At 38.4% G+C, this 27,262-nt stretch overlaps 1 protein-coding gene across 3 annotated transcripts in view; it reads right to left on the bottom strand.

The window, feature by feature from the left end:
* mvb12bb (multivesicular body subunit 12Bb) overlaps positions 1-27,262 on the bottom strand; it is a 70,234-nt gene that overhangs the window by 20,736 nt on the left and 22,236 nt on the right. For all 3 annotated transcript variants that reach the window (XM_022670728.2, XM_049485892.1, XM_022670729.2), the window contains exons 5-7: positions 26,993-27,122; positions 24,403-24,507; positions 11,061-11,149 (exon numbers count right to left, since the gene is read on the bottom strand). In XM_022670728.2, coding sequence (XP_022526449.2) covers positions 11,061-11,149; positions 24,403-24,507; positions 26,993-27,122 — 324 coding nt within the window. The remainder of the gene's footprint in view (positions 1-11,060; positions 11,150-24,402; positions 24,508-26,992; positions 27,123-27,262) is intronic.

Below are 27,262 nucleotides of genomic sequence, written 5' to 3'. Positions count from 1 at the left end.
ATGAAGTATCGCAAACAAAAATTGTACAATATATTGCGATATCAAAATTTTGGCCCACCTCTAAAATACACTTGTGAGGTTTTTAGATGGTGGCAAGATCTCTGAATGTTAAAAAGCATTAAAAATAGGATGAGACATCTAGGTAACCCAGAATTTAGAATTAGAATTTTACAGAAATATCTAAGTATTGTTTTGTCTTTGTTTAAAGTGTTATAAATAATTATATTTGCCTCCCAGAAGCAACAGTTGTTTGTAACAACAGTTTGCTAAACGACAACATGCATGAATTGAGGGGTGGAGTTTCTAAAGGGAGGGATGTGTTTGTTTTGCAACAGTCTTTTGCAACAACTACAAATCCATATACAACACCTTTTACTATTTACAACACCTTTTACTATTTAACAGATTTTGAATATTCTGTGTGATTAAATAATAAGAAAAACTCAATGGTTAAATATCTTTGCTTCGTCAGTCTATACCACAAAAGTAAAAAAATATATTTACATGCTGTGCACTATTAATAATAGTTTATGACCCACTGCTAATCTATTCAGATTTAGATGACAGATTTGAAGAGTATTACTCTTTTTTACTTTTGATAAAATAAAAAAAAGAAGTAAAAAAAAGAAGACGACTACATAACTAATTATTGTTACTTTTTTTCCGAGCTGCTAAAGTAATTAGTACTAGCTCAGATACATGCAGAAAGTGATTGTGGTGTAATGCCGGCCAACTGGTGTACAGCTGTGTGTGTGTTGCTGCTGCACGGAGGCCCGAGTCTCTCTGAATAAATGGGCTAGGCCTCGGCGGAGTGTGTGCGAGCTGCAGAGCTGGCAGCCGAGCCGCCGCTAAATTGCGTGTGCCGGATGGGCTGCAGCAGAAGGCACAATTACACCAAATCCCCTCTTAATTAGCGGTTCTGTGGGCATGCTAACTCACCACGATGGGGCCAAGAGGGGCAGGAGAAACGTGCAAGCAAACACCCGCAGCAGACAGAGCGGCAACCGGAAGCAGGAGCACGGCGGTGGGGTCACATCCTGAACCGTGACCTATAAAAAAACACTGATCTGTTCTTTTTACAGAACTAGTATTGATAACCTGAACCAGCGATTAGAACCATCTTCCGTACCGGACACTAACCGTGACAGCCCCTCACCTGACCTGCTCAGTGGCTGTAGAGAGTTATTAAGTTTTCCGCGCTGGTTGTACCGCACCGATGCAAAGCGACACTCCGGCCCAGTGAGTAATGACACGTGCCAGGGCAGAGGCAGGAGGGATGACAGCCAGAGAGGCCTCGTTGGCAGCCACTGGCCCAGCCACCAGCCCATTTATCATTCCCTAAAACCAATCCACCAATGCATCACCGCCATTCCTCATTAATTATGCTAATCAGCACGGCATTGTGTTCGTCCTGACAAACAGGCTCAGTGGATGCTGCAGTTCAGATGTGCCACTCATTGCTGAATCTGTACACTGGATATGGAGTAAACTCCCGGACTGTGAAAGGGGCAGTTTTAAGTCTTAATTAACGGCTCATATCAATTTACAGTCATGGCATTTACAGTGTTGGCACCCCTGAAAGTATTTCTTTCAAAAAAAAAAAAAATATCACAGTTATACATGTGTTATTATATATGTTATAAAATAAATAAATAAATAAATAAAAAAAAACTAAATTGATTTTATTTCACACAAAACTCTGTGCAAAAATGTGCTGGACAAAATTATTGGCACCCTCAACTTATTATCTTTGCACAGCCTTAGGAAAAATATAACTATGACTATCAACAAGCTTCTCAACAAAATTCTCAACTGGAATTTTGGACCTTTCTTCTTCTGCAAACTGCTTCAGCTCTCTCGTATTTGAAGCATGCTTCTCCCAACAGCAAATTTAAGATCTCTTCACAGGTGTTCCATGATAATTAGATTCAGACCAATGTCTGGTCACTTCAGAATTCATCAGTGGTTTGTTTCCAATTAGCTCTGGGTGCTTTGTGAAGTCATTGTCATGATGGAAGGCCCATGAACTAGGAAACAAAACCAAATTTCTGACACTTGATCCTACATTATGACCCGAAATCCTTTGGTAATCTTCAGATTTCATGGTGCTTTGCACACAATTAAGTGCCCGAGGCAGTTTTTTTAATATATATTTTTCCTTTGTTTTTTTCTTTCTGTTCTTCATGCTTAATGTGGCACACACAGGCACACAATGCAAAGATTGATTTAACATCTTTTTTTTTTTACCTGGTTTCTGATGTGATTTTTTTTTTGTTGCCCACACCTGTTACTTGAGGTAAATTAAATGAGCATTCAAATATGCTTGAAACTAAGTTATTTATCCACAAAGTTGAAAAGGTGGTTTTGTGTAATTTTTTTTTGGTTTCAATACATAAAAAGTACATTTAATTTATTCACAAAGTAATTTTATGGGAGAAATACTTCACTTTTGCCTAAGACTGTGTATCCAGACACCGGCTAAGTACAATTTTAATAATTAGGTAATTATAAACATATAAAAAAATATATAAAAAACTCAGCAGTGTCTCAAATAGCTGCACTTCCAGTGAGCTTTAAAAAGTTCAGATAGCCCATTTTGCATAAGATCCCCTGAGAACTACTTTAAATAACCACTGCTTGTTCATGCTCAGCAATTCATTTAACACCGGCACCACTGCCGCTGTATGTGTGTTCCGTGTGTTTCTATATATACATGCTCACTTATACTAACATTTAAATACACTGCTCCACAGGCCTAACTGGGACTAAAGCATCTGGGATGTTCATAAATTACGGTATACAACAATGCAGTAGGTATTGCACAACGTTGCTGTAAGAAAGAAGCTTTTTTTACAGTTCCGTGTGCTTCGGGAACTTGGCTATTGTTTCGAAAAATGTTATAGTGCTGATACAGATACAACTGTACGAACAACTTTGGAAAAGAAAGAAAAAAACGTCTCTCTTTAGAAGCGGCCTCTGGGAGGCTCGCTCGCCCCTCGTCTGAAATGGCTTCATTTCCCAGAATCTCATTGTGAGGTTAAATCACACTATATATTAGGAGCTCATTAATTACCAACTTAACGAGTCAGCAGACCCATTAAAAGATCTTTAAGAGCATATTTGATCATAAATCTCCTTAAACTATATTTAATGGCTGGATTTCGGGGAAATATTTTTATCAAGTTCTAATTAGATGTGTGATAACAAAGGCCGTTGAACATGAGGGCAATGGGAAGGCTGAGACAGGCCCATCCATTGAGGGCGGCCATGTTTGATAGGCTGGAGACTAATGGGGGAACAGATCTTATTCTGGGCTGGGAGATGGACGGGTGAGGAATGATGTTCCAGACTGCGATTAGGCCCATAGGCACCAGGCTCTCATTACTCTTAGGCTCCAGTTTATTAGCCCGCGCGAAACTTAGGCACAGATTTACTAAGGCCATTAGCACGTTTCTGAATTCTTTGAATAGGCAAAAGTAAATGTCAACGACCCGAGCGTGTCAGATAACTCGACAGCTCACTGGACACGGTGTGTATTTTGTGATGTGGCGTTATTAAAAAATTCTGGACTTGGATTTCACTTACTTTCAACCTTGTAGATTAATATTAAAGGGACACATGGAATTATACAGCTCTGGACAAAACAAAAACATAAGAGACCCCTTACAAAATGATGAGTTTCTTTCATTTTGCCAAATTGAAAACCTCTGGAATATAATCAAGAGGAAGATGGATGATCACAAGCCATCAAACCAAGCTGAACTGCTTGAGTTGTTGAACCAGGAGTACAGGCATAAAGTTATCCAAAAGCAGTGTGTAAGACTGGTGGAGGAGAACATGCCAAGATGCATGAAAACTGTGATTAAAAACCAGGGTTATCCCACCAAATATTGATTTCGGAACTCTTAAACTTTATGATTATGAACTTGTTTTCTTTGCATTATTTGAGGTCTGAAAGCTCTGCATCTTTTTTGTTGTTGTTCAGAACCTCCAGGAACTCTTTTCTTCAAGACACTGAGAAAACTATTCCAGGCGACTCTCCCTCATGAAGACACTGAGAAAATAAAAATACCAAGAGTGTGCAGATCTGTCCTCAAAGCTAAATGTGGTACTTAAAATCTAAAGTAAAAAACATATTCTGGTTTGTTTAACACTTTTTATGTACAATAGAATTCCACATGTGTTCCCTTGTAGCTTTAATATAGTTTCCAATATTACATTTACAAGGTAAAAAAAATTATATCATATATTTTTTGGTACTGTATATAAATACCTGGGTTACCTAAAAACAGCATTACCTAAAAACACACACACGGCCTAATAGATATTTGCTATTTGCTGACAGGGACATTCACATTACTCAAACAACTTTTAAAGCTCTTCTATATTCTCTCCCAGCTTCCTGGCTTCCTCCACACTGCCCATGAAAATAAATCATTAACAGTTTTTCTTTCTTTTTTTTTTTTTTTTAGGAAAAAAAAAAAAAAAAACATATGCAGTGTTTCATGCCCTGTCGCCAGCCTGAAGACCTTGGCTTCCTTTCAGACGTTCACAGCAGTTTTATTGCCCCGAAATTGCGCGGCTTAAATCGTGTACCCATCGAAAAGTAAAACACAGCTGTAAATTTGCTCTCCACATCTTCCCCCCCCCTTCACCCATCAAATATCCATACACAATTCATTTAGGGCAATTTAGCCGATGCTAAACAGAATCAAGGTGAACTTTCAATGGGAGGCGTTCAGTAAAGTGTTGGGGTGGGTGAGTGGGTTTGGGGGGGGGGGAGAAAAATGGAGGCAGGCTGCAGGGTTTTTTAATCAAGCCGCTCTCTTCAAGGCTAGCCAGCGAGCCATGGAGCACCCATATTTAGCGGATGAGCTTTTGCGCCGCTAGCCTGAGCGCGCGTGTTCTCTAATCCTTCAGCCTAAAATGTTTTGGTATTGTAAAATATGGCCACACCGCCGTGGAAAAAAAAAAAAAAAGCGGCCGGGCTGCGAGGAGCCGGAAGATTAGAGTCACGATTAAGAGCCTATAGGATCCTCCTCAACTGCCAGGGAGGCCTGCCAGAGCCCGTAATGGCACACTCTGCACCGAGAGATAAGATGGAACTTTTGTTTGAAACCTGATGAGAGGCTTCTTAATGAAAGTGCTGGCCCAAAAATAATCTTTTTTCTCTGTGTTAGTCAATCACAGAATGGTGTGGTCGGGGATAGCAGGAGGAAAGGAAAAAAAAAGAAAAAAAGGAGAGAGAAAGAGAAGTCATTTTGCATAATCAGCGAGCGCCATCTGGAACAATTAACGGAATTCCACAGAACTCGGAGGATCAGTCATATTGGCTTATTAAAGATCCCGAATTATATGAGCAATAAATCTGGGGAAAAATGAAGCGTACCCCGGCTTGTCATCACTATTTTAACTTCAAATACACAGAAATGTTCGATAAGGCTGAAAAGACGAGATTAATATATGCAAATTGTGCGGAGCGTTTTTAAAAAGCCGAGCACCCCCCCCCCCAAACCCCCCTCCTCCCAACCCAACAACTGTCTCCGTTCTCTTTTTTCTGTCTCTTATTATGAGCCTTTATGTTTTATTCATACACCAGCTCACCTGTCATTTCATAAGCTCTAATATTATGGGGGTATTATTAAAGCACGTAAAGTGGTGCTTTAATTGGAAAGCGCCGTTGCATTTTCCAATTATTTAGAGCAAATTAAAAGCAGATGCACATACTTTAATAAGGAGTCTAATATCGGTTCCGGGAAATCAAAAATCATTGTCACCCATTCTAGCGTGATATTTTGCAAACCCGAGTTAATTTTGGATCATCTTCTAGCATCTCTCTCTCTCTCTCTCTCTCTTTCTTTCTTTCATTCTCTCTCTCTCCCTCTCCCTCTATCTGAGAATAAACTGTCTTCCAGTCTCATAATTGAACTTCTTTTAATGGATTGGGAAATAATTGCACTCCATATTAGGTTAGATTAGAGGCAATGTCAAGGTTTTTTTTTTTTTTTTTGGTTGATTAATGTGATAGATATGTTAATGTCCCCTGTATTAGGTTTATCATTATATTACTGTAACGCACGCTGAATGGCCTGTGTCGTTTCACAGAGATGCACAATGTAATGATGAATAAAAGTTCATCTCATAACATCGATGCAAATCATCAATACAAACAAGCTGCTTAATGCTATAGCACACTACACAATATATTAACAATGCATATATACTATTACAATCACAGACTGTATCACTGAGGGTTCTTTATGTATGTCAGAGTATGTTTTAGATACTTTTCTCATTAGATTTCTTCATTAGGATCCTTTTTAAAAGACACAATGGTCTGGGGACATTTCTTAAACACTCATACATTCACAAATATTAATTCAACAATGGAATAACATTTTTTTTTTATATATTTTCTTAATCCTTACTGTACATTATGTGGAAAAAACTGGGACAAAAACCTTCCTGGTTACATTATGGTCGAACAAAGTGGCGACTGCAGTTGGAGCCCGGAACCCAATGAGCTCAGACTGTGATGTGAGTGAAGATTGCAAAATCAATGTGAACTAGTTTTTAATATTCTGGTAATAAATGTCAAAGCACCGGCACCTCACGTCCACACATAATACAGCTGACGATGATAGACTCTCAGACATGTTGTCTCTCCTCCTCTAGGCTGGGCTCTGTTGATTTTTTTCTTGCTTTTATTGAGAAGTGACGGAAGGTTTAATCGAGAAAGCAGGCAATTCATCAATCCTAAAGCAGCTAGTGCAGCTAGCCTGACAGGGCACACATGGTTTTAGACCAACCTGAACCTGGCCAGCTGTCTCACACACACACACACACACACACACACTATCATGCAGTCCCTCACAATTAATGCAAATCCATCTGTCTGCTCCAAACCCCAGTCTTGGTCTTCAGGTCATCACCCAATTAATGAAGAGACATAAATAAGCCACTCTACAGAAGGGGATGGGAAAGAGGGGAGGGGGCACTCTTTATAAACACTGTAAAAATGCATCACAAATCAATAGATGATCATTCAAAACTTCAAAAAGAAAAAGAAAAAACTCCCCTCTTCACAGTCTCTAAATCTCTATTCATACAAAATGAAATGTAAAAGATATTTGTAAACACCCCTGAAGGCTGATCAGCAGCACACGCTGTTCAATGCCGCGATTGGTGGAAAGGCACGAGTCAATCTGTCAATCAACTGCCACAGATACAGGACTGCAGAAACGTTATCAATCAGTCATTCTGTTCACAAATTCCCACCTTATTCACCGCGGCCTCGCTCTACAGCAAGTCAGTTCAGTGGCACCACCCATGTCAAAGGGCAGCAGCTGAACTGAGCATGTCTTTCACCCACATCTCAGGACTTATCAAATCATGATATACTTTGATAGTGATAGGATTTAATCTGAGACCTGTTTCCCTGAGTATCAAGCAGCTATAAGCAGAGAAGTTAAGCATAAAAGGGGAAAAAAGCATAGTAATAAAGTTTTTTTTTTAATTTATGTACCAATATTTGATATGTACTGATATTTGATTTGCATGCATTAGTAAAACAGTAAAGACTACTTGAATGTTTTGTAAGCATTAAAACAAACAAATATGCACAATATTTTAGATTACAATTTGCAAAAAATAACTGATATCTAAATAACTAATCTAATAATGGGCAAAAAATGACTAAATCCAATCAGATACTTACTATGTCAAAGGGCAGCAACTCAAATGAGCATGTCAGTCACACGTGCCTGTCACAAGGATATAATTTGATAGTGATATGATTTAATCTGAGGCCTGTTTCCCCAATTTTAAACAGCTATATAAGCATGACAGTTAAGCATAAACGGGGTAAAAAGCATAGTAATACTGGGATTTCCAAAAAACATCATTAAGTCATGTACCAATATTTGATATGTACCGATGTTGGATTTTAGTGGTTTGCTTGGAAGCAGGAATAGAGAAAACACATCAGTAATAGAATTAAGACTAATTGAATGTTTTATGAGCGATTAAAACAAATACGTACAATATTTTAGATTTTAGAAAATCTAAATAACAAATCTAATAATTGACAAAAATGACTAAATCCAATCAGCTACTTACTATATACTTAATACAGATACTATAACATAATTTACTGGCTTAGCTCTTAATGGTACTTGCTATTATGTACTGATGATGCTATATTACTATTATACACTCAGAAAAGCTATTTTATTGCTCCCTACAGCTTCAACTGAACTGAGCATGTCAGTCACATGCATCTCAGGACTTATAAAATCAGGATATAATTTGATAGTGATAGAATTTAATCTGGGACCTGTTTCCCAAGTATCAAACAGCTATAAGCAGAGAAGTAAAGCATAAAAAGAATATATATATTTTTTTATATTTAGGTACCAATATTTTAGTGATTTTAGAGGTTTGTTTGGAAGCAGGAATAGAGGAAACGCATTAGTAAAACATTAAAGACTAATTGAATGTGTTATATGCATTAAAATGCAAAAAAATATGTAAAATTTTTAGATTAACATTTGCAAAACAAGAAACTAATATCTAAATAACTAATCTAATAATAGATAAAAAGGACTAAATACAATCAGCTACTTACTATGTACTTTATACAGTTACTATAACATAATTTATTGGCTTAGGTCTTAATGGTACCTGCTATTATGTGTTAATGATGCTATAATGAATATTACATAATTAAAAATACTAATGTCACAGGGCAGCAGCTGAACTGAGCATGTCAGTCACACGTGTCTCACGACTTGATATAATCTGATAGTGAAAGGATTAAATCTGAGACCTGTTTTCCCAGTATGAAACAGCTGTAAGCAGAGAAAAAAAGCATAAAAGTGAAAAAAAAAAATACTGTAATTTTCCTAAAAAGTTCATTAATTGATATACCAATATTTGATACATACCGATATTTGATTTTAGTGTTTTTTGTTGGAAGCAGGAATAGAGATAATGCATCAGTGAAAGAGTAAAGACTAATTTAATGTTTTGTAAGCATTAAAACAAATCTAAAACAAAAAAAATCTAAAGAATTATCTAATAATGGACAAAATTGACTTAATCCAATCTGCTACTTACTATGTAGTTTATACAGTTTCTATAACATGATTTACTGCCTTAGGTTTTAATGGCACTTGCTATTATGTTTTGATGATGCTAAAGCTATTATATACTCTATAATTGTAATATTGTGATTTTCCAAAAAAGTAATTAATTTATGTACCAATGTTTAATATGTATCGGTATTTGATTTTAGTGATTTGCTTGGAAGTAGGAATAGAGAAACTGCATCAGTAAAACACATTGAATGTTTTGTAAGCATTAGAACAAATACGTACAACATTTTAGATGAATATTTGCATATATATATATATATATATATATATATATATATATATATATATATATATATATATATATATATATATATTCAATTAGCTACTTATTATATAGTTACTAGTTATACAGTTACTATAACCTAATTTACTGGCTGTTTTATAATATAATGGTATTATGTACTGATGATGCTATAACTACATACACTCACAAAAGCTATTATATTGCCCACTGCTTGCCCACTGCAAGCATGCACAGATGCTAATATGTAAATGTATCAAATATATCGAATATAGATTTTGTATGTACATTGTTTAAAATCCATATGATTTTTATTTTTATATTTTAAGCTTATGTGTGTTTACATGGCTTCTACATTGCTAATTTCACGAATCAGTGCCTCACTGTACTGCGTCTGTCAGTACAGTGAAGCTCTAGGTAAAGAGGAGTAACGCAGATCATCTTCACCACATGGTGTCTCTCTCCAGCCAGAGAAGACACAAACCTGCCTCGGGCGCACGTGCTCAGACGATCCTCGCTCAGTGCTGCAGAGCAGTAAAAACCCCACACCAAACATCTAGAGACTGGAAGCGGACAGCAGGACCATCGCAAGTGTCTCTCATCCCCATGCGGGTCAGTGCTGAATATTTCATCAAATAAACGCGTAAATGTGTCTCAATAGAACAGACAAGTGAAGAGTAATTACACACAGCTGCTTAATGCTCTCAGGTGGGCAGTGGAGGCTTTCTGTGGGACGTCTGTCCTCACTTTTTCATATGATCATGGCATTTACTTATTCCAGTTTAAATGATCACCATATATATATAGTATAGTTTCCGTTTGCTATACATCATTATCAAGGTGTGTCGTCAAAAATATACACAGATTTTGCTATTTATAGATATATGTTTAAGTAAAACCAACATCGTTGTTTTATTCTATAAACTACAGACAACATTTCTCCCAAATTCCAAATACAAATATTGTCATTTAGAGCATTTATTAGCAGAAAATGGCTGAAATAACTAAAAATACGCAGAGCTTTCAGACCTCAAATAATGCAAAGAAAACAATTTCATATTCATAAAGTTTTAAGAGTCCAGAAATCAATATTTGGTGGAATAACTCTGGTTTTTAATCACAGTTTTTATGCATTTTGGCATGTTCTCCTCCACCAGTCTTTCACACTGCTTTTGGATAACTTTATGCCTGCACTCCTGGTGCAAAAATTCAAGCAGTTCAGCTTGATTTGATGGTTTGTGATCTTCAATCTTCCTCTTGATTATATTTCAGAGGTATTTAATTTGGTAAAATCAAAGAAACTCATCATTTTCAATGGTCTTCACTTTTTTTGTACCTGAGACAATTCCCTCTAATTAGAATGATTAAAATAATTACTGCTTCATTACTCAATCAAATGAACAGAATAAACCTGTGCTGAAGAATATTGGTTGCTAAATTCTGTTAAACTGACACCAATAAACCAATAATTCCTGTTATTCACTTATTTAGCAGTGTTTTATCCTCTTGAGTAAAACAGATGCTGTGATGTATCATAGATAATTGTATTGCGATAATATCATACTGTGAGATGCCCTGTGAATCCAACCTTTAATACTGATAAGGGCCATAAATACAGAGTCTATATGCAGAGGACGGGTGTCTAAATGCAAGAAAAAACTCACCTGATGTGCTGTTGGAGTTCTGGTGCTCAATGTCGGGCCGAACTGTGCTCCTCTTGGGGAAACTTGAGGTCTGGGACACCGGTGTGTGACTAGAGGAGAGAGAGAAACAGACAGCAGTAACACAATGATGAGGAAAAAGGTAAAACTGAATAAATTATATTAGAAAAATACAAGCAGGACTGATACTACTGATTATAAGTGTCCCCTAAACCCGTTTAAATTCCATACTACTTGCCACAATACAATGCAGAGGTAGAGAAGAAAGTGAAGAAAGCCTGGATTTAAGTAAGTAAATGATGTGGGGTTGATGCTGCAGTTGGTCTGCAGGTCTAGGTTCAGCAACAGTATGTGCTGAAAGAATGAGGTCAGCTGACTATCTGAATATACTGAATATAGACCAGGTTATTCCATCAATGGATTTTTTCTTCCCTGATGAACACGAGCATATTCCAAGATGATAATGCCAGGATTCATGGAGCTGGAATTGTGAAAGAGTGATTCAGGGAGCGTGAGATCATCATTTTCACACATGGATTGAGAGAGAGTTCACCACAGAGTCCAGATCTTAACCTCATTGAGAATCTTTGGGATGTGCTGGATGGAGAAGACTTTGTGCAGTGGTCAGACTCTACCATCATCAATGCAACACTGGATTAAAAAAAATAAATATTGTGACATTGCAGAAGTTTATCAAAACAATGCCACAGTGAATACATGCAGCAATCAAAGCTAAAGGTGGTCCAATGAAATATTAGAGTGTGTGACCTTTTTTTTTTAAGATTAGTCTTTAGTACATCTGCCACTGCTTCTGTGTCACTATACTTACAAACAAACAAACAAATAAGAAAATCACAGGTTTAGTTCACAGAATTTTCTGTGAACTTCAGCCACTGTATGAATTTGTTAAAGGCAGGACTGGTTGTCCAGGTTAGATCCTTGATCATGGTGTTTTTTTTTTTTTTTTAATCAGGATTTCTCATAGAGAAAGATTAGAAAATGCTTTGTTTAACTTTGCATTGTTTAAAAGGGCTGAGCTACATGGTAAAATATTATATCATATCATTTTTAAGACATGTTTAAATCCACAATATTTATCTATAATTTATTGTTCTGAATTATTTTACAACAAGGCAGGACTAAATATACTCTTTGTAATTAAATGCACAGTTGGTCCGTTTTATTTATGATGATATTAACAAGACAATATGCTAAGAAAAGTCATATTGCCCATGACTATTGTTTAATAATAAATGATTACTTTGCAAAAGAACTGAAGAACATCTAAAATTGCTTAAAGACACCTACAGCCTTTTTTGCATCGAGAAAGTAAAAAGTCAATTAATATTTATTTGTATTTATTTTATCAAATAATCAAAAACACATCTATATATATATATCTTTTTCTATCAACTTTATGTACTATACACATGAATAAACATTTTATGACTTTATGAAATACATGACATTTAATCAAACACTGGACAACAGTTTAGCCAGCATTACCAAACAGTGTAAAGAATAACTAGCAGTGTTTTTTTTTTTTTTTTTTTTTTCAGTAGATAATGCTGAGTGTGTTCGGCTGCATGCCAAGGACTTCATCTGATCATTAACCCTCTCTTCCTCCCACGGCTGCTCCCCGGTGCCCGGGAGAGGCTGTCATGGAGTCGATGATAATAAGAGCAGTTTCTGAGCCCAGCATGGTGCCACACATTCATACTTACTTCACCAGCAGCGGCAGCAGCAGCAGGCCAGAAAAAGCCTGCACACACACACACATACACATACACACACACACACACACACACACACACACACACACACACACACACATTACCACCTCATCAACCTTGAGAAGGTGGCTGTAGCCAGGCTATCAATGTCATACTGCATGGACAGATCATCTGGTCGTCTTGGCTTGCCCTGTCTCACTGGAGCATCGTCAAGTAGCCGCGCGAAAGGGAACACTATAACAATGCGAGATAAATTCCAAGATACATTCTCAATACACCATTTCATTTTCCATGTCTTCCGCTGGAATTATGCACTTCACTGGATTTTCTTCACAATATGCCTCCATATGCCTCATCTGCAGATAAGCTACAGAACCAATCACGTAAAAAATGCAAAAGATAAACAAGTTGTTAAAATATCTGTAATTAAAAAAAAAATACTGCCATAATCTCACACCCAGGTCTTTCGCCTTATTAAACTTTTGCTGCAACACACAAAAACAGCCTGCAATGCACTTCCTGGGCAGTCTGAGTGCGCTCCACTCTCCTCATCAATCAAGCTCTGGTGAATTACGCTCTCTGACTCACTCACAGGGATCAATAAATCCACTGCCGTGCTGCTAAGCCTCGCAGTGCTAGGAGCGCTGCATAATTTCACTTTATGCATGCTCTGAAGACAAAACCAGCAACTCCAACAGGTAACGCCATACACCGGACGCGCCGGAGTCAAGCTGAGACGTTCTATGGAGAGAACCGAAGCATAAAATAAAACCGACCCCTTAAAATAAAAAGAAATGTGTTGGGAACCTCATCCAGAGTAAGTGCAGGCAAGACCAAAAGGTTTAGGAAAGATTTAATAACGTTAAGAACAAAATGTGCATTAATCAAATCCAACAAATGAACCGAATCTAAAAAAAAAGAAGGGTTTAATCACATGGTATAAATCGAAAAAAGTTACAATCATAGCTCCATAACTCCAACAGCAAGCTTCTACAGACTTTGGGCCAAGTTCAGAATTCACCTCAAATCTTCTGAAACTTTCAAACCATTCAATAGTGCATTGTGGCGACTCTGCGTTTCTATCAGTTCTATCAGTGATGAGATAAATAAATGCAGTAATTTCTATCAGGGGCAATAAAACATGCTCCTTGACAGGTTGTGGTATTTATGAACTGAAGCCTGCAACTCAGATTTATTTCCCTCGATGGGGCTGACTTTCCCCCTGTTCATCTGCATCAGCATTCGCCCGTGTTCAATCCGGCCCAATGGTGAATTTTTAAAAGGTTGACATCAATCTTGTGGAACCGATTGCCACATTTAATGAAGACTTCCCTTCGTTTGCAAAGGTTGACTCAGACGCAGAAGGGGGAAAAAAAGCGCGGGGACATGACTCTTCTTGCGTCAAGACATTTCACAAACAGCGATAAACTGGGGAAGGAGATGGGTTTCTCACTCTTCGTGAAACGGGCCTCAGCCACCGCGGCCAGTGAAGCAGCGGGAAACAATAGAGGATGATCCGGAGTGATACACAAAATGGAAATGAGATATATTCAGTGAAAGGCCTTTATAAGACATTAATCTATTTGGACATACCATATCTGCAATTTGGTAAGGTCAAAACGGAGATATGGAGAAGTGGTCTTTAGAGAACTTACCATCTGAGAATAAATGGATCCCTACTTGCTCCCTTTGAAAGAGTTTTGAACATTTTTTTACAAAAACTCCCCATTAATGTTTCTTATCTGACTCAACAGGCAAAGGGAAACTGGTACAAAGGTATAAGAAGTGGGGCACGAGCATCTTTAAACTTGTCACAAGCACTATATGGAGAGGAATACATTTATGTGAAGTAATTCTCTCATCATGTACTGCATTACTGTATTTCATTTCTGTTCAGATCAGCCATGTCTGTAATTTTCTCCCTCCTCCTGTGAGAAAAAAATTACAGGCCAGAGCTTAGTGGTGGTCATTTAGTCCTACATATCCCTCTGATTTTCTAGGCATATGTTGCCTAGTGTTGACAAAAAGAGATTTTGAGGGCTCTAAGTGGTCCATCACTGGCTCAAATCCCGTTTATGCAGCTTGCCATTAGCTGCCGGAACCCCGAAAGAGAGCACAGTTGGCTTTGCTCTCTCTCTGGGTGGGTACATGGTGCTCTCTCCCCTCATCAATCCAAAGGGTGATGTCCCTCAGCACAAGGCTGCGTCTGTGAGCAGATGTATCAGAAGCGAGTCGCTGCGCTTTCCTCCAAGGGCGCTGTGATGCTACTCAGCAATGCTGCATCAGCAGTAGTTTGAAAAGTGGTGGTGGCTGACTTTATACTGTATGTATTGGAGGAGGCATGTGCTAGTCTTCACTTTCCTGGTATTGGGGCATCATTAGAGATAGAGGGAGTCCTAATGAGTTGGTTGGGTAATTGGCCTTGTAAACTGGGGAGAAAATGGGAAAAAAAATTATTTAGAGATCTTCTGGTACATACTAAACATTCTGCAAACCCTGAGATTTAAATGGAATGAAATGAAATTAAACTGTTGTTAGAACATTTGGTTCCACCAAAAGCAAAATAAGAGCCAGTCTCATTTATCCAGCGTCTTTACAACCATTCAGATCCCATTTTGTGAAAGGCTTGTGTGACCACATGACTCAAATCTTCTTATACTACGCTTATTTGTCCTGTGGTAATTTTATTGCAGTCCGGATGGGGCAGTTTGTCCACTGAGAAGATGTAATTTTTTTCATAGCGGATGTCTCCCTGGTAAACGAATCCAATCCGAACAGAGCTAAAGAACGTAAACCCACTCGGCAAGTTCCTCCAGCTTCTGACTGCACTGCTCTGGCTTGGGCAGCATATGGCTTATCAATTACACGTCTAATTCGTAAAACAAAAAACATGGCAAGTGTATTGCCACTTAATCATCAACAGCCCTTATTCTAGGATTATGTAGGCCACTGGAGTTTTGTGTACAATTAATCATCATTCAAGCCAGCAAAAGCCATATTGACACATATCTAATTTGAATATCTAATTAGGCCGTCATTCTGCCCAGGATCATTGCGAGACTGGGGGACGTAGCCTGGATGATTAAAACAATGCACCATTTAACTTCAACATAAGTAAACAAGGGGAAAATACATACTTACACTGTGTACGGCGAGATTAAACCCACTTAACTGCAAAAGCTTAAAAATGTTGGAACTGTGGATTCAGGCGTCTGTTCATTCAGAATAAAAATGAGCAATGAAATAAATTATTGCTTTTTAAAATAGCACATGCTGACTGCATGCTGACATTTAGTAAAGTTACATTATATGAAGTAAATTCAACAGATACTGAAAATCAAAGTCTGGAGTTCCGTCTAAGTCACAGCTAAGTCTGAATAATAAAGTAAATCCTACAGTGCAATGACTTACACAAAGGAAAGCGTAGTAGTACATTTATCCCATGAAAGACTCGAGACGTGAGCTTAAAGTACAGTGACGGCTGACTGGAAGAGAACAGGAGATTAGCTGGGAGGTATCGCGCAAAAAAAGGGCAGCGAGAGAAGCACAGTTCAGGATGTGAGGGAAGGTGATAAATTAGGAGGAAGTCTTCAGACGAAGAGACAGTTACATCAGACCCGGCGCGGAAAGTCTGAAAAGTCTGGAAAGTCTCAAATGATTTCCAGAAAGAAGACTTCCGAAGACAAGCGTTACGGCGAGGATGACGGTTCTGTGAGTACAGTAAACAGCAGAGCGCTCAAACAGCTATAAAATCATCTGCGGAGTGAAAATCTAACGAGCACCACAACTCTTAACAAAGCAGGTCTGTCCAGAATGTCTTTTAATTCGAAAACTAAGCAGCATAATTCTCGCCTCCCACACACGATTCGCCGCAGACACGTCTATAAATATCTCCAAATGGCAGGTAAACCAGGTTCTATTAATTGTCTAAATCACAATATCAAAAGGCACCCTCCTACACGCTCACCACACCATGGGAGGCTGATGAGCAACTGAAACAGGCAACAGCGGAGAGGCAGGAGTACGGGTCCGTGTAGAACATCTGTCACGGCTTGGACAGATAGGCGGAAGCCTTTGGAGAAGCAAGACAAGGATAAAAATAATATCGGCAGAGAAGCACACGGACTGAGATGGAGGAATGTGGAGGCTGGTGTTTTGACACTCATCCGAGCTCCTCCATGACAACACCTCAACGCTTGGCTCGGCGCTGGCGGCCCTGCCTGCCCACAGTGTGTAGACAGCTCCTTTCAGCAGTGGCACCTTCCACACTTGTCATTACGCTCCTTTAAGTTGCGTGTCAGGTACGGAAAAGGGAGGAATCACGGCGAGCGCAGCCGGCACGGCTGGAGAAGCCTGGAGAATCCCTAAACAACAACAGATCTTTCGTGATAATTCTATCATGGGTGGCACCGCTCGGTTTGCATTTGCTTGATGCTTGAGGAAAATTTGCAACTTTTTAGGATCCTCCGCAATAAAAAAGCGGCGGGGACGGAAAAAAGGGGAACGTCTCGAAAAAGTAGACGCCGGGAGACGCTGTCAAAACAATGCACATACTGTACAACGCAGGCAGGCCCTCCCAGAGGACTGGGATCTCGGCTGTTGTTAAGAGAATTGATGCTTTGCAGGAGAGACGCAGCCGCTCCATCAAACACGCGTTGGAATCCATGACACACATTCTTCAACTCTTATCATGACAGTGTACACAGTACTCAACACCTTCAGATCCGCGAAGCCTAAAACCTATACATTAAAGAGCAATGCTCCTCCATAACGCTGTCATACCCGCATCAGTTCGCTCTATAACAATCAGCTTCTGAGGGACACGAAATGAAAATGGTGAAACGGTGACTTTTACATTACGTTTGAGAAAGCTGCTGAAGTGGATTTTTGCCTCATTTTTTTTACTTCAAAAGCTTCAACTGTAGAACAATAAAAAAACAAACAAACAAAAAAAAACTAGTGGCAGTCAATGCAGAACGCAGACACTGGGGCTGTTTTACACAGTATATTCGATCTATTCTATACCCTGACCTCCACATGACACAACCACATAAATGAATCATTGTCCAGAAATCATAAAAATCAAACCAGGCTCAGAAAAGGACGGATCCTCGGCCTCTACGTTTATATTCTTCTGCCTTTTGATTTAAAAAGCTTCCCGTCCTTATATGAGGCCATCATTGTGAGAGAAATGTCTAGAACCTTGGTTCTTTAGGCAAAAAAAATGGAAGCGAAGTATTAGCACAAGTCCAATTTATGCTAGCTGTCGGTCTGGAGGTCAAATCTCAGGGCAGGGATGACAGTTTTATCAGGAGGACAAACGGCAGCTCGGGGCGGAGGGAAGAGGGAAGAGTCTCTGAAGTAGACTTTATAAAAAAAAAAAAAAAAAAACTTACACTACACTAAAGCATCTAATGCCTAATGCCTACAAACTAATCCACAAAGCCCAGGGCAAGCAGAAGAAATCCGTTCTGAAGGACGCAACTGCTGGATTGAAAGCGTTCGATAATTGATGAGGAGGCAACGATCAAGGACTCGATCACCACAAAGTAACAACCGCACATCCGAACACACCTCCAACCTACAATGTATGGGGAAGGGGTGATCATGGTGGAAATAATTTGTTTACACCGCTCCCGCGCTTTAGCAAACAGGGCGTTGAGTTAATTTATGCGCACGCTTTTATCTCCGGCCGAGATCAGGATATGCATTTTGAAAATGTTTTGGTTGAAGCGCTTGTCCTTGCAGCATACTTGAAATTTCACTGAGATTTTAATGACTTTGCACTTGTAGTCAGAGCACACTTTGAATGGTCTCCTAGTTGCCTGGGGCAACGAGGGGGCTCATGTGCACCAGCATTCAAAATTACAGTGGTCATTAAACATTTATTCCTTATTGACTATGTTTAAAACATCTTTCCTCTAACTGTAAAAGGCACTTAGATTTAAGGGCATCTTCAAAGAGCTCAGAAATATACTAAATATAGCCAGGAGTACTAAACAGAAGAGGGAACATTCCCTGTGATAAAGTCAACTCACAACTAAGTTGCTTTTCACTAAAATTCACAACTAATGGGTGACGTTCTTTTTCAACCTTAACTCCCCCCACTAATGTAAAATATATAAACTGCATTTTTATGAGCTACAAATAATCAACAAATATTGTCTTTGTCAAAAAAAAGATTTTATTTCCATCTTTGCTTTTTTTTATTTTATGACATAACGTGAATCTGACAGTTGTTTGTTCCATTGTTTTAAAATGACATGTTTAATTGTTTAATATTAAATACCTTATACTTAAGTAAAGAAAATATTTTTTTTCTTTCTCCAGTAAAGGTGACATTTAAAAAAAAAGGGTTTTTGTTTGACAGCAACAATAGAGATATTGAATGTTTGAGTATGAACTAAGTGTATTTTTAAACACTGCCATGAACCCTGTTGCAGACACTAAAGACTCCAACTCCCAGCATGCACCCACTCCGTAGACCACCAGAACATTGCTGATCACGTGATTGCTTCGGTGTTCTATCTCGCCGAGCTTCTAATTACATACACCTGTCCTGTTAGTATAAATACCCCCCTTGTTTCTTTTGTGTATTGCTATTTTGTTACTGACCCCTTTTTATATTTTTCGACTACTCTCTTGCCTTGCACTTAATACTTATGTAAAGAAAGGAAATATTTTTTCTTTCACCAGTAAAGGTGACATTTTGAAGATACAAGGATCAATAGAGATATTGAATGTCTGAGTATGAACTAAGCGTATTTTTAAACATATTATTATTCTCAGATTATACCCTGACATTGTCAGTCAGACTGCCATGAACCCTGTTGCAGACACTAAAGACTCCAACTCCCAGCATGCACCCACTCCGTAGACCACCAGAACATTGCTGATCACATGATTGCTTCGGTGTTCTAACTCGCCGAGCTTCTAATTACATACACCTGTTCTGTTAGTATAAATACCCCATTTGTTTCTTTTGTGTATTGCTATTTTGCTACAGACCTATTTTTATATTTTTTTGACTACTCTCTTGCCTTGCACTTAATACTTAAGTAAAGAAAGGAAAATATTTTTTCTTTCACCAATAAAGGTGACATTTTGAAGATACAAGGATCAATAGAGATATTGAATGTTTGAGTTCGAACTAAGTGTATTTTTAAACATATCATTATTCTCAGATTATACCCTGACATTGACAGTCTGATTGCCATGAACCCTGATGAATACACTAAAGACTCCAACTCCCAGCATGCAACAACTCCCTAGACCTCCAGAACATTGCTAATCACGTGATTGCTTCGGTGTTCTAACTCGCCGAGCTTCTAATTACATACACCTGTTCTGTTAGTATAAATACCCCCCTTGTTTCTTTTGTGTATTGCTCTTTTGTATTTTTTTACCACTCTCTTGCCTTGCAATTATACTGTTTGTTTTATCACTGTCGACCCTTATTTTTGCAAGTAGACTTCTCTTTTTGCCTAGCCCTTCTACCTGTTTTAGATTTACCTTGTATGACCCTTTTTGCCTGCTCTCACTTTGGTATGTTCTTATCTTTCTCTATCATTTTTAATCACTGTATTAATACACTGTGTGTTTGGTATCAGCATGTATCTGGCCAGCGTGACACTCAGTTTTATGTCTAGCTCAAAGCTGAATCACACAGTTGTAGAAAAAAAAAATTCTAGTAACTAAAAAAACAACCAAAAATATATTCAAATTCCTCCTGTGTTGCCTTGTGTTACTTAAATCACACTCTTACACTTCATTCCCAGATCCAAGATATTGGATGAATTTTAACACCTAACCGAGCGTCTCACGCAGAACCATGAATTTTAATATTAATAAAAAAAGCTCACAGCTTGTGATCACAGCAGGAATCAGAGGAGGGCCAGGGGTCCTCACTCAGAGGTGCAATTTATTCTCACCCCTTCCTCTCTCTCTCTCTCTCTCTCTCTCTCTCTCTCTCTCTCGCGCTCCAAACGAGGCTTCAAAAGAGAGCCGGATTAACAGAGCGGGATGGCAGGACGTGAAAGTGTGAGGCTCTCTAGGACAGCTCAGAAACATCAAACACTCAGCCGGCATTCGCGAAATGGTCATACAAAGGCTTTTATTTGAACTCTGAAGTCAGAGTGTAATTCTGGAGCTCTGAAGCTGAGGTGAGAGCACTGTCCGTTTCCTAAAGCTCGTATGAGTTCTGCTTGTGTAGTGGAGTAGCCAGTTACCTGAAGGACCCCTAAAAAACATGTATTTGAAGATCTAATTCCAGATACACTTACTATAAAATCTATATATAGCATTTTACATATTAGCAACATTCCATTTAACCTCTTTCAATCTGATTTTACTCCACTGCTGTACAGCATATACTGAAACTCAAGCGTGTCTGGTAGTCCACAGTCGGCATTTAAAATGCCATTAATAAAACCTCACCCACACACCACCCCCAAACCTCCAATCCCAAACAGCCTTGGTTGTTTATTTACAGTTTAGGAAGGAAAACTCTAGTCACTTCCTGCTCATTAATAATTAAACTGTTGAGTTTGGAGAGAGTACAAAGTCAAAATCTCTCAGTCATCCCTTCAGGCACACAGACTGGTGTGTGTGTGTGTGTGTGTGTGTGTGTGTTGAAGGACACAGTAGAGGATAGCAGCATGTGTGTCTCCAGATAATTACACCTGTTCTGACTTTATTATACAGCTGGCCTGTCTTATTTAAGGGAACACATTTTATCGTACTGTTATTTTATGCATTAAAAATAGAGATCAATCAGATTTTCTGCCAAATTCAGATCATTTAGACTATCTAGTTGTTAAAAGAAGACAATAATTTATGGTTATTCACTTATTATTTACTTATTATTTGCTTTCACGCAAAAATGCACTAATACTTTGTATATTTAACAAAGGAATAAGCATCCACTAGTTTATTAAAAAAAGTATATATTTTTTTTTCATCATTATTGTAAGTAAACAGGCCTTTAAGAAATATTACATATTGTACCTTTATCATTGCAAAGCAATATTTACAAAAGCAGGGAAAAATGTATGATTTTATAAAGCCTAAATAAAATGGATTTAACTAACAAATCATCTACAAATCAATGGAATGTTCGCCACTGCAATGTCTTGTTTTCTCTAATATGGATGCTCACATAAAGCAAATATGTACTGTTTTAGCTAAGGGGAATGAAGCACATATACAATATGTAAGAGCACAGGGGTATCCAAACTTTTTTTGTTGGGGGCCAGAAGGAGAAATATATTTGAAGTCACGGGCCACAGACTCTATGAAATATAATGAAATATGCCACTTTAAATAATACATTTTCCTGATTACTTTTATTTGCACACCATTTCACTTGACTTACTATCTTTATCTTTGACAGTATTGTGTAAACTAAGATTTTTCAAATTGATGTTTCATTTCATGATGTCTCTTAATATTAAACTCCTTAATTACAGCAACTTTTAGACTCTTTGGTCCGTTTTTCTGCACTAAAACTGCGCACCCTCTCCACTTTTAGACTCTATGGCCTGTTTTTCTGCGCTACAACTGCGCACCCTCTCCGCTTTTAGACTCATTTGGCCATTTGTCTGCAATACAACTGCGCACTCTCTCCACTTTTAGACTCTTTGGCCCGTTTTTCTGCGCTAGAAATGCGCACCCTCTGCGCTTTTAGACTCTTTGCCCGTTTTTCTGTGCTAGAAATGCGCACTCTCTCCACTTTTAGACTCTTTGGCCCGTTTTTCTGCGCTACAACTACGCACCCTCTCCGCTTTTAGACTCTTTGGCCCGTTTTTCTGCACTACAACTGCGCACCCTCTCCACTTTTAGACTCTTTGGCCCGTTTTTCTGCACTACAACTGAGCACTCTCTCCACTTTTAGACTCTTTGGCCCGTTTTTCTGCACTACAACTGAGCACTCTCTCCACTTTTAGACTCTTTGGCCCGTTTTTCTGCGCTACAACTGAGCACTCTCTCCACTTTTAGACTCTTTGGCCCATTTTTCTGCGCTACAACTGAGCACTCTCTCCACTTTTAGACTCTTTGGCCCGTTTTTCTGCGCTACAACTACGCACCCTCTCCACTTTTAGACTCTTTGGCCCGTTTTTCTGCACTACAACTGAGCACTCTCTCCACTTTTAGACTCTTTGGCCCGATTTTCTGCACTACAACTGAGCACTCTCTCCACTTTTAGACTCTTTGGCCCGTTTTTCTGCGCTAGAAATGCGCTCCCTCTGCGCTTTTAGACTCTTTGGCCCGATTTTCTGCACTACAACTGAGCACTCTCTCCACTTTTAGACTCTTTGGCCCGTTTTTCTGCGCTAGAAATGCGCACCCTCTGCGCTTTTAGACTCTTTGGCCCGTTTTTCTGCGCTACAACTGAGCACTCTCTCCACTTTAGACTCTTTGGCCCATTTTTCTGTGCTACAACTGAGCACTCTCTCCACTTTTAGACTCTTTGGCCCATTTTTCTGTGCTACAACTACGCACCCTCTCCGCTTTTAGACTCTTTGGCCCGTTTTTCTGCACTACAACTGCGCACCCTCTCCACTTTTAGACTCTTTGGCCCGTTTTTCTGCACTACAACTGAGCACTCTCTCCACTTTTAGACTCTTTGGCCCGTTTTTCTGCGCTAGAAATGCGCACCCTCTGCGCTTTTAGACTCTTTGGCCCATTTTTCTGCGCTACAACTGAGCACTCTCTCCGCTTTTAGACTCTTTGGCCCGTTTTTCTGCGCTACAACTGAGCACTCTCTCCGCTTTTAGACTCTTTGGCCCGTTTTTCTGCGCTAGAAATGCACACTCTCTCCTCTTTTAGATTCTTTGGCCCGTTGAATCTCACATTATAAAAATCTGCTTAACAGCGGGTCAACTTTCATACTATTTGTAAAATACCTCGCGGGCCGCTCCAAAAAAGGAAACGGGCCACAAATATCCCGCGGGCCGTAGTTTGGACACCCCTGATCTATACTGATGCGAGAGCATACAATCTACAAAAAATTCTGTTGTGGTTAATGGTGGTTAAAATATTATTGATTGACTGATTTGCATATCATATTGTGAGCGTCCACATAGCGAAGTACACTGCAGAGGCCAATGTGACGGCAATAAAAGTGTTTTTTAAAGGTTAGGAGAGGTTTAGAAAGGTTTTAAGCAGCACCGATGTGTTTTATTACTTCAGATGAACACATTTCAGCTATGAAAAAATTTGGTTTAGGGTTAAGTGCCTCCTTGAAGCCTTTTGCCAGGTGGGAGTTTTGTTATTGTCCTTCCCTGGAGCAATTTTGGTAGTTGGTGACCACTGCATTCCAAGAACAACCCACAAAGATCTGCCTAATGTTTCAGAGATGTTCTGACCCAGTTGTCTAGGCAGCACAATTTGGACCATGACGAAGTGTCTCAGATTCTTATCCTAACCCATTTTTCCCACCACAAGAACTGACTGTTCACCTGCTGCCCAATATATGCACTGTAACCAGGTAATCAGTAATACATCAATAACAAACCTTCAGCTTCCTTTATGACAGCCTGTGGGTTTTACAGATGTATCTCACAGCTGCTATTTACATGCATTATGTGTTTGTGTGTGTGTGTGTGTCCAACCTGGAGTCTGGAACAGTTTGCTGAGCAGGTGGAATGTTATTAGAGCCTTGATATGTCTGAGCAACGTTTCCCATCAGATACCAAATCGTCATTCCATTCAGCTCTCTGTGGAGATCCAAGATCACAAGAAACATAAACATTCAATATGTGAATTTACTTTTAATTTAGTGCAAACTTAGTTTTAATAATCTAATAATAAAATGTGTATAAAATATGTGAGATTCAAAACCTCACATTGGTACACAGTAAACTCATAATTAGTTTTAATTCAAATCAGTTAAGTCTATGTTTAGGTTTATGTAAATTTAAAATTTCTAAGCATGACTTAAGTATTTTTGAGTTAGGTGAACATTTGTGGCCACATATACATTCAAACAAAAATCTTTGAGTTTAATCAATTTATAATAACTTAGTTATTATTAGTCAGTTTGATGCCTTTTGCTTTGATCGCTTCTTTCTTTTGACACAATCTGTTTGCATACTGGCTGTGTCCCTACATTTCTGACACTCACCATCTGTGTGTAGACATTCACCCCAGGCTACCTTAGTCAAACTTGCCTATTATATATATGTATATATATATATATATATATATTGTGGTAGGCCCCTGGGGTTAGGGGCGTGACCACTGTGACCCGGAAGGAGGAAGCTCACAGAGAACACAGACACGGGGAGTAAATGAACTCAAACGTACCTTTATTTTAAATGCCCTCCACCACACCCAAAAACAACTCAAAACATAATGCTAGCCCAGTGGGGCTCTATAGTTCAGTAGTTTCTTTAGTTTCTTTAGTAGTGTTTTAGCGTCCGCGCAGCCTCAGCCCTCAGCTAACCAGTCGAAGTCCCCCCAAATGATGGCGGAGGCTGAGTATATATGCCTGTCTCAACTTGCGGCTCAATCAGCCCTCATGCGGGCCAGCTGAGACAGGCATGGCTTTGCGCTCTGGCGTGGGGCGGACCCACAACTCCCCCGCCTCCTCACGCCACAATATATATATATATATATATATATATATATATATATATATGTGTGTGTTTATATATATATTGATGGAGCAAGATGCTAACTCTGTGTTGGCTGTAGTATTCAAATTATAGCATTTTCATTCTCTTCCATTTATTTTTTCAACATAGAAACTCGGTTCAACAAAGAAAAAAAATAAGAGACAATTTCAGTTTCTGAATCAGTTTCTCTGATTTTGATATTTATAGGTTTATGTTTGAGTAAAATGAACATTGTTGTTTTATTTTATAAACTACAGACAACATTTCTCCCAAATTCCACATAAAATATTGTCATTTAGAGCATTTATTTGCAGAAAATGAGGAATGGCTTAAATAACAAAAAAGATGCAGAGCTTTCAAACCTCAAATAATGCAAAGAAAACAAGTTCATATTTATAAAGTTTTAAGAGTTCAGAAATCAGTATTTGATGGAATAACTCTGGTTTTTAATCACAGTTATCATGCGTCTTGGCATGTTCTCCTCCACCAGTCTTGCACACTGTGTAATAGAGGTAATTACTATCTCACTGGTCTTTTTTGCACACTTTTTGCACACTGCATAATTTGCACACTGTCTTGTTATTTATTATTCTTTGTCTGTATTGTGTTGTATTGTCTGTCTGCACTTTTGTACTGTTGCACTATTGTTCTGTCTACACTGTGTTTATGTGCACCATGGTCCCTGGAGGAACGTTGTTTCGTTTCACTGTGTACTCTGTATATAGCTGAAATGACAATAAAAACCACTTTGACTTTGACTTTGACTTTGACACTGCTTTTGGATATTTCTTTTGATTATATTCCAGAGATTTTCATTTTGGTAAAATCAAAGAAACTCATAATTTTAAAGTGGTCCTATTTTTATAGAACTGTATATGTAAAATGTTGTTGATGCTCAACTGACAGTCAACTAACACTGAATTGAATGTCCATTAAATTAAACTTAACCCTATGTTGAATGTAAATGATTCAAAATAGAACCTATACACCTAACCATAATCTTAACCATGAATTAACCCTAAAATCTAACCCTAAACCTAACCCTTAACCTAACCTTAACCTAAGCTTAAAATCTAACCCTAAACCCAATCCTAAAATATTAAGATAAGTGTTTGGGTTAGAGTTGAATGTAGGGTTATATTCAATAGAGAATCATTTACTTTCACGTTTTAGTTCATTTGCATTTAATAGACATGTAGTTGAATGTTAGTTGAATGTCAGTTGAGCATCGAAGAGGCCATCAAATGGACCGTCTAAGTAAAGTGTTACCATTTTTTTTAGATGAAATCAAAAAGAAGACAATATGCACATCTTTTTTCTTTACCTATAGAATAAGAAAGTAGAATTATTGTTAACTAAGAAAGATTTTTTAACTTACAAAAGTTAGCGTTACTTAAAATTGCTTAGTAAAACCTATTTAATATTGAATATTTGTTATATTTGTAACTTACAAAATTGAGTTACGGCCAATTACATTTATAGAAGTTAAATTAACTTATTGGATTTTTTACTGTACAGTGAACGTGAAAAGCTTGTGCCTGGATTAAATTCCAAAACTATAACAAACTAATAATTATAATCTCACCCTACAAATGTGTGGTTTACAGTGCTCTGCTTTGACCTGCTCTGAATGAGCATGTCACATATGGCTGTTGTAGTGCTGTGTCTTGGGACAAACTTCACACACAGCCTCTTCTTCCTCAAAGCTACCTCACCTGAGAGAGAGAGAGAGAGAGAGAGAGAGAGAGAAAGAGAGGAAGAATAGTACAGTTTTTAGTAGGGGTGTGCCATATCGTATCATACTCAACAATATAACCAGCATTTTTGAATTACATTAACAATATTATACCCTGAA

Source organism: Astyanax mexicanus, chromosome 12 (genome assembly GCF_023375975.1).
Source record: "Astyanax mexicanus isolate ESR-SI-001 chromosome 12, AstMex3_surface, whole genome shotgun sequence".
Lineage (NCBI taxonomy): Eukaryota > Metazoa > Chordata > Actinopteri > Characiformes > Acestrorhamphidae > Astyanax > Astyanax mexicanus.
This window is presented reverse-complemented; position numbering and strand designations above follow the sequence as displayed.